Source organism: Pangasianodon hypophthalmus, chromosome 27 (genome assembly GCF_027358585.1).
Source record: "Pangasianodon hypophthalmus isolate fPanHyp1 chromosome 27, fPanHyp1.pri, whole genome shotgun sequence".
NCBI classification, from domain to species: domain Eukaryota; kingdom Metazoa; phylum Chordata; class Actinopteri; order Siluriformes; family Pangasiidae; genus Pangasianodon; species Pangasianodon hypophthalmus.
The window spans coordinates 11033564-11042672 of record NC_069736.1 but is presented as its reverse complement, the minus strand read 5'-3'; the positions used below and the strand labels follow the sequence as shown (position 1 = coordinate 11042672).

The 9109-nt window shown below is 39.7% G+C and overlaps 1 protein-coding gene across 5 annotated transcripts in view; it reads left to right on the top strand.

Moving 5' to 3' along the window:
• Positions 1 to 752: 752 nt before the first annotated feature.
• The window catches only part of mcc (MCC regulator of WNT signaling pathway), a 149427-nt gene continuing 141070 nt past the window's right edge, over positions 753 to 9109 (top strand). The window contains exons 1-2 of one of the 5 annotated variants that reach the window (XM_053230472.1): positions 753 to 1076; positions 5532 to 5856. Coding sequence is in view for 3 of the 5 variants with exons in the window: in XM_053230470.1 (XP_053086445.1) it covers positions 7338 to 7436 (99 nt within the window). In the remaining 2 variants the exon portion in view is untranslated. The other 4 variants (XM_053230474.1, XM_053230471.1, XM_053230470.1 and 1 more) reach the window with 4 other exon arrangements.

The following is a 9109-nucleotide window of genomic DNA, read 5'->3' as shown; positions in this document are numbered from 1 at the left end:
CTGGCAACTATGCTCAACAACTATGCCAAAATCACAGTCAATTCACAAAGATCACACTTTTTCCTGATGTTTGATGTGAAAATTATCCGAAGCTCTTGACCTGTATCTGCATGATTTTAAGCATTGTGCTGCTACCGCATGATTCACATGAGAGTCATTTATAAGCACTACTCACTAATTCTTGGAGAAGGAGAGAGCGGGAGAGCAAAGCACCATTTTGGAACAGTACCAAGTTTTGTGAGATAAAAATGGGAAAAAGGGGCATATAGGATAAGAAATTGTCTGTTAGAATTGTCTGGCTGTCATTAACAGAGGACACACTTGACAGACAGATCTGTGTTGATGTTACCATACTTGACTTCAGGCAAGAGAATGTTGAAATGACCATTCACCATGGCCATTGGGAGAGAGGAACAAGTGTGTATAGGAGTAAAGACTATGAGTGTGAGCTGTCCAGAGCTCTGGCAAGAGGAATGCTGAAAGGATTTTGCACATGGAGAGATGAAAAGAATTAAATATGTAGTGAAAATGATAGAAGAGATGAGTCTATGATACAATATAAAATACATACTTATGTTTTATGTCTAAGACAAGCTTATACTCTTCACTCCTGGAGGTCTGTGGCTGACAGACTGATTGTGACAGTCAGGCAGTGAATCAACACACACTCATTCATTGGTCTCTGTTCTGTTCTCCCTTAAAGCACGGAGGCCCCAGGGAGGTCCTTCTTCCTCTACCGCCGCCGCCCCCCAACTCTTTTTTTCACACACACACACACACACACACGCAGTGTTATAAGCAGTGCAGAGCTGTAGCGCTGAGGCTTTCGAAATCGTACTCCTCGTCTCTTTCTTTCAGCTGTCACCGGATGAGCCTAAGATGACTCAGGGAATTCATCGTATGCAAATACCTAAATTCAGCGGGATTTAAAACGGAAGAACAAACCGTCTGTGCTGCCGTTATTCCCAACTGTGGAATACAAAGCCGAGGAATTTAGAGAGGGACTGTACAGTTCAGACACCATGGATTCGGGAGTGGCCGTGGGAGCCGTGGCTGAACCACACGCAGACAGCAAGGTGAGACGGGTTTCAGTACAGGAAGCGTGTGTGGAGGGTGTGTGGGAAGCTGCGGTCGTTTTCTCTCACTCCCTTTTCGTTTTGAAATCAACTCACTTGAATGAACCTCGCGCTAGCTTAAGACCCAAGTGGCTCAGGACATTCCACCTCAGGAAACTGCCCTTTCCTTTTCTTCTCTTATGTGCCACTACTCTCACAATCCTACTGTCTAACCCATTTCTTTTCCTTTCTCTCTCTCAATCTTGCTTTTTCTGTCTTAAACTTTGTGACAGCTTGACTGAAATGTTCAGGAGCTTGCGCTGCAATACACACACCAAGAATGATGAGAACTTTATTCCCAGCCTCCTGACGAACTCTCCTGGGAAGGCTACATCCGCATGCACCGGGCTCTCCACGCGTGAAAAACGTTCCAGCAGCCGTATTTTAGACCCAGAAAGGCGAGAGCCACTTTAAAGAGCTTGACTAACTCAGTTTCTTTAATGAATAAAAAAAATCCATACAATATTGAGAACGTTTGATTAGACAGTAAAGTGAACTTGTATACCTACTCCCCTCAACTATAATTCGCGCAGATATGTGGCCCAGGTTGACCCAATGAAGATCGGTCATGCTAGCTAAGACGCGCTACTGTCTTAATGTACGTTGCACTGTGGCGCAGCGAAAGCCTTTGTGGCTTGGACTGCACTGAACAACGCATTTGGTGCTCTGAGCCGAACGTTAGCATCCAGTTCAATCCGAGCTGGTTCCATTTTGAGGGTGGCTACCACGGCCTGTTTGGAGCCTGTTGGCGTAGCAAGTCAGAATCACTTCCGGATGCTGCTGGAGCCTGAGTTGGACATTGCGGTTCAACCGTCGGCTCACAGTCAAACAGGAAGTGTCTCTCAGACCCCATAAGAAAATAAATACATCTTCGCGACTTCTGTTTTCATCTGGAACACTTCTGGTTTAAGGCGTTTGCCCGTCTTCAAGGCATTCGCGATGTTCAGGAGTTATGAATAATGTTAATCCAATCTTTTTAAGATGTTTATAAGATGTTCATACATCTGCGATACGTCTGATTTACATAGGCCAGACGTTAACATTTTATTAAATGGTTCTCTTCTCCTACCGTCCCTACTGCTTGTAGTATAACTAAACTCACACATACATACGAATATATTTGTAGGCAAATCACAGCTAGGCTCACTATATAAAAATATTAGTGCTATATCTTACTATAGAGCTATATCTTTCCACTATATCAACTAAACCTAAATAAAAATGTTTTCAGTTGGCTTACTTTAATTTCAGTTTATTGACCTAAGAGGATATTAGTATATCCTCATATTATTTTTCTAAAAAAAATAAAATAAAATAAATAAAATAATAATAATAAAAAAGTCAATACAGATCCTAACACAACTAAATACATATATAACTGATTACAGTTGTGCCATACTCTAATAGCAGGGTTGTCCAAACTACATTTTTAAATTGCCTGAGATTTTTTTTTAAATTAAGTTCAAATTTGACCGACTATTAAGAAGGTTTACAAATTAGGTTCCTAATTTGAACATTGGGTGTTGCTATCACATAAGAATGAACCTGAAATTACGGCTACATTAATATTGCCAAGTTACTGGGGACAACAAAGAAAAAAAAACAAAGTGAATCCAAAAGATTGCAGGCTCACTGACAAAATTTAATATTTATCACTGAATTCAGAGGGAAGTTTGTTAGCAATCAGCTGCCGTAATAAAGGGACTTGTTAAGAGACACTATGAAAAGAAATAACACTTTTTCAAGTCGCACACTGGTGCTGAACAAGAAAAAAATAATTTTTTTTGGCTCCACATAGACACAAGCAAACATTTTTTATAATGACACTGAGCAAGAGTTGACTGAGGTCCAATATCAGTCACCTTTACAACATGCTTCAAATCGCTACACCAACACTTGACAGCAATTCTTCACTCCCAGGGGCACAGTGGCTTAGTGGTTAACACTGTTGCACCTCCGGGGTTGGGGGTTCAAATTCTGCCCCCGCTCTGTGTGCATGGAGTTTGCAGTTGTAGCCTGTGATGGGTGTGCACCCCGTCCAGAGTGTCCCCCGGCTTGTGCCTCTAGTCCCAGGTTACCCTGCGACCCTGTGTAGGATAAGTGGCACAGAGAATGGATGGATGGATATGGTATATTTATTATGTTGTTTGCTAATCAATATACAGTATAAATAGTGGATGTTTCTCATCTCAGACTGATCAGATCCCTGTTGTGGAGCATGACTGACTCACCCACACACACAGTCTTGTGCGTGCACACACAAATAATATCAAATAACAGCTTTATTGAAAATGGCGAGGTTAGCAAGATAAACGAATTAGCAATACGTTTAGTTAGCTAACGCTAACTTGCTAAAATACAGAATAGTTACTATTTCTTAAAAGGCTATGTGTAACTGATAAAATATAATTATTAAAAGGCAAAATCTAACATAAAACAGATTTCAAAATAGCGAACATATGAAAATGATAGTCAAATAATTTTTCTTTTAACAGAGAACATGTGTTGATTGCAGTGACACCACAGCATGGTTCAATTTTTGAATCAGAAGGTGTTGATTAATTTTCTATAGCACCACATCTGAATATTTATGACTGTAGCATAAACGATAGGTTTATGTTAATGCGCTCTTTGTAAATATGTTATTGTCCCTATAACAGCTCATTCACATGGATGTCACAACGGAAAGGCTGAGATGGATGCAAGTGCAATTGAGACAGTTTAATGATAATCAACAAACAGTTCCAAAATCTAAGGCAAGTTCAAAGTCAATACAGGCAGAGGGTCAGGCGATCAGTAAACAGTATATCGTAGCAAAAACCAGAATTGTGATGTACAAACAAAAGGCTTGGTAAAGTCAGAGTAGGCACTGCTAAGCATTTACTTTGCAAAATTAGTGTAATTGAATGTCTCTTTTTAAGGTGTGTGTGTGTAATTGGCAACAGATGTGCGTGATTAGAACTCTGGAGTGCCAGTGGTGTGTTGAACTGGGGATTGTAGTCCATGGCGGCCATGTTTGTAGGCTGTGGTTTGTTCTTGGAATTGGAGTTCAAGGACGGAGGTGACCTGACAATGGACTTGTGTGGTGGAAGCTCTACATAATTTAAGCCTAATAATAAACAGATTAAAATGTCTTATTATATAACAAAGAAAATCAAGCTTGGCCCCTCCACAAGCACTGGAACAAAGGTGCACATTCAGTGCAAGTAAAGACTTTTTATTCTGTATTTATGTATTTACTCGTATTTATGAGGTGCTTTAGTCCTCTGCTAACACTCCTCTTGAGTGTACTGTAGGGGTGTAACACAATTCCACGATCTGTATCTATATTTGTTTAGTGCTCCAGATATTCATATCTGTATTCATATTCAGATTTAAACCGGAAGTGGGCATGGTTTATAGCAGAAGTATGTATTTATTTATGTATGTATGTATGTATGTATTTATTTATTTATTTAACATGTACCCTGCTGGAAACACTGCAAAACACTGAAAATAGGGCTGCTGAAAAAAGAAGTAATTTTTCATTCACAGATTATCATAACAAAGAACATAACTTTTTAAAGAACATAACTCCTGAAACAGACGGCCCGTGGAACTTTCTAGCAAACTTTGTATCTAATTTAACCAAGTAAGCAAGCTAAATATCTTTCAGGAAACAGGAAACTGTTGTTTATATTTGACAACAATGGCAATCTAATAATATTTTATCAGAATTACTTTAGTTTTTGGGTTTTTTTATACATTCCAGAAAGATCATGCTATCAGAGCCTACTACGAAGGATCTGAGCTACTTTGACAAGAGCCAAATTGTGATGGCTAGACAACTGGGTCAGAGCATCTCTTGTGGGGCAGGTCTTGTGGGGAGTTCCAAGTATGCAGTGGTTAGTACCTACCAAAGGGTCATGGGCGCCCAAGGCTCATTGATGCGTGTGGTGAGCGAAGACTAGCCTGTCTGGTCCAATCCCACAGAAGAGCTACACAAATTGCTGAAAAAGTTAATGCTGGCTATGATAGAAAGGTTTCAGAACACACAGACCGGGCAGAGTGCCCATGCTGACCCCTGTCCACCTGTCCAAGCACGTATAATGGACACCAGAACATCAGAACCGGACCATGGAGTGATGTAAGAAGGTGGTCTGGTCTGATAAATCGTGCATGCGGATGTAGCCTTCCCAGGATGGCAGGCTGGCTGTGATGCACTGGGCAATGTTCTGCTGAGAAACCTTGGGTCCTGGCATTCATGTGGATGCTACTTTGACATGTACCACCTACCTAAACATTGTTGCAGACCAGTGTTGCAGTGGCCTCATTCAGCAGGATAATGCACCCTGCCATACTGAAAAATTGTCCAGGAATGGTTTGAGGAACATGACAAAGAATTCAAGGTGTTGACTTGGCCTTCAAATTCCCCAGATCTCAATCCGATCGAGTGCCTGTGGGATGTGCTGGACAAACGAGTCAGATCCATGGAGGCCCCACCTCACAACATACAGGACGTAAAGAATCTGCTGCTAATATCTTGGAACCAGATACCACAGCACACCTTCCGGGGTCTTGTGGAGTCTATGCCTCGAAAATGCACGTGAAGACAAACTAAACCATGCTACATTGCCACTCATCAGCACTGAACACTGCAAAAAGACTCCTTCAAAGGCCGCGGCTGTGCTCATTCACACAGATGCTTCAAAGGCTTGAGTCCCATTATTGTCGCATTCGTGCGAACTAAAGACAACTCCAAGTAAGTCAAGTGGCTTTATTGTCATTTCAACCATATACAGCTAGTTAGTACACAGTGAAACGAAACAACGTTACTCCAGGACCAAGGTGCTACATAGACCAAAACACAGAACTACAGGATACATTACATATATTTACATAAAGTGCACAGTGCAAACATGTGCAGACGGCACAAGACAGTACAAAAACAAGTCAGAACAAGTAAAACTGTACATCTGAGCAGGTGTGGACAATAGTGTTTACTATAGTTTCTTCCTATGGTTTACTGTGCCGAGTAAATGTGAAGCTGCAAACTGTTAAAATTGGCGTTCTTTTAAACAAAGGGAATTGTGTGCACCACCGCGAAACTCTCTTCTTCCCTTGATCGCTTTCTTATATTTGCGTGTGATCTCACTCTGTTCAGTGCTCCGTTAATGTTGAGGAAAAGTAAGTTCCAAATTCCGTGGCGTTATTCCCATTAATGTTACTGCGCTTTGGAACTTATTTTGTCATTGGAAACATTTTTTTTTGTTTCTACCGCTGGCTATCCAACCAAGTGCAAGTCTTTTAAAGTCCCTGCCATATGTGTATTCCCTTTAGTTCTCCTTTTTTCACATACCAGGAGGCATGGCCACGTATCTCGCGTGATTCGTGGTAATTCTAATTATAATTTTTATATAAGCTCAGTCACACTGTCACGTAAGCTCTAGAGCAGAGCTTTCCCTTGCACACGCACTAGGGGTGCAATGAATAATCGACGTAGTCAACAAAATTCGATGACCAAATTAGTTGCCAACGAATTTAGTCGTCGATTATTAGTTGGTTACGTCAAGTAGTAAAACTGTGTAGTTTCGTTTGTTGTTTTGTTCTGGTTTTTTATTGTTGCTACTTTTACTTTTTCTATTGCTCCTTGTTTTACCAAAAAAGTGGGCACTTGATTTTCAATTTAATTTTTCATATCAGCACTTTGCCTTCCTTTGTTTTAAATGGAAAATGATGGATTTTTTTTATTTAACCTTTGTCTTAAACATAGTCTAATGAGCAGTGATGTTGAATAGACATTGAGTTGAATAAATGACATCTTTTTGATTAAAGTATACATCTTTATTGTCTTAATCTCCTCGATTAACTAATAGAACTGGTTTAATTAGACTGATCATTTTATTAGACTGGTTAATTACATTTACAGTGAAGCATCTATATTACTGGTATGTACCTTATGGTTCCTGTATAAACAGAACAGTTTCCTCTATAATATTGTATATAGAACTGATATAGTTGGGATTATGAACATTTAAAAAATGCGTATAAATTTAGTTTACATGCTAAATTTGTGCAGGGACATTGTGTAGCAGAAGACCAAACCCATGCAGACACATGAGTACATACACAATCCTTTCCCATCCTGTTAGGAAGGAAGAGTGACATTCCAGCAAAGAGCCACACAAATAACCATGAGAGTCTTGAAACCTCAGACTATGACTATAAGCCTTTCACCAGAGAATGCAGAGCTGGCGAATGTTTCAACATAGGAAACGTGAAAGGCAAGAGAAGCATTTAGAGAACAAGCTTCTGCCATCATGTCACATTATATCAAAAAAGGTAGGTGGGTCGCAGCAACAATGCAAAAACAATGGTTGAAGTGTGGTGTATACTTAGTGGGGAGGATATGGGTGTGTGTGTGAGAGAGAGATAGATAGAGGGAGTGGAAGAAATTCTCTTTAGCATTTCACATGCAACTACCCTTCCTTCATGCCATTGTCATGTTTGCACTGTAATGACTTGTAATGTAGCTTTTAATGCAGATGCCTTGTATGACCTTTTCCTGTGCACATCCTTTCTTGTTTATTCTGCTGCATTGATAAGCCTGTGAGTGCCTGTACCATTTAATTGTATAAATGGCATACTGGTTTATTTTATTTTTCAGAATTTTCAGTTTCTGCCTTAAAGGAATCTTTTAGATTATAAATTACAACTATTACAAGGGAGTGTTTGCTTTAATTAGACCTAATAAATTGACCATTTGAAACTGATTCACAGTGTATGCATGGTACCTAAAATGGTAAGATGCACTAGCAGCACCTACTTTAGTTTAATTGTTTTACACTGAGATGATTTTGTTCCTAATCAAGCACAATCACTTTCAGTTGTGTCTCTAGCTAATCTAAGTCTTAATTGGTTTGTGATCTGGAATCATTCTCACCAATCCTAATCTGTAAAGGAACACCTCTAAACAGTCTGGATTTAAAAAGGTGTAGTGGGCTAAAAAGTGTCTCTGTATGGCTAGGTGTGTGTTGTAGGCGTGACTGCGGTCTGCTCTCATAGGCATTCTTGCTAATCTGAGAGTGAACAAACCATAAAATAATGCAATTTAAATTCCACTAGGCTTGGGACGATTGACAGTAGTATTGGAAATCACAGACAGATTCCAATTATCACGGTATCTGTCAAGTCAGATATGTCCAGATTTAAAAGTCTGCTGGACACAAGGTGTCTACAGCTTTAAGATCAAGTGTGTTGTATTTCATTATATGTGTTTCTTTGTGTCCTATAGTCTGGTGCCTGCCCATTTTGTGTCCTATAGCCTGGTGTCTGAGCAACAAAACATCTTTCTTTGATGTATCTTAGCTTCCCTTGTCTGTGCTGCCAAACAGATAAAGCTGTGAATATCTTCACTCTGAAAACATGAACAGAGATTTACATTAGAAAGACACGATGTTTCGGATCATGAGCCCTTCCTTTCATTCTCCATATTCTTCTCTTCCCATCTTTCTGGTACAAGTTAATCTTGTTCCAGAACTGGTCAGGCTTGTTTTTCAGCAAGTCTAATCTGATTTGATATGGCTACCTCCTTCAGAGTGTTCTTGAATTGGCTAGATGTTATGAAGGGGTTTTTCTTCAACAAAGAAAGAATTCTGCATTCATCCACTTTAGTTGTTTTCTGTGGTCTTCCAGGCCTTTTGGTGTTGCTGAGCTCAACAGTGCATTCCTTCTTTTTAAGAATGTATCAAATTGTTGATTTGGCCACTCCTAAAGTTTCTGCTATCTCTGATAAGTCTGTTTTTTTTTTCAGCCTAATGATGGCTAATGATTTCTCATCATCTGTGCAGTGATTTGATTTGTTTTCCCCTTTGTTCCACTTTTGAATATGTGAGGATTTAAAGGGGTTCTAATTTTGCACACTGAGCATGTACCAAAGCTTTAGAGTTCTGTTAAAGATGTAGATGGGATTCTTTTGAACAAATGCTAAATCGCCATTAATTTGCTTTGCTTCT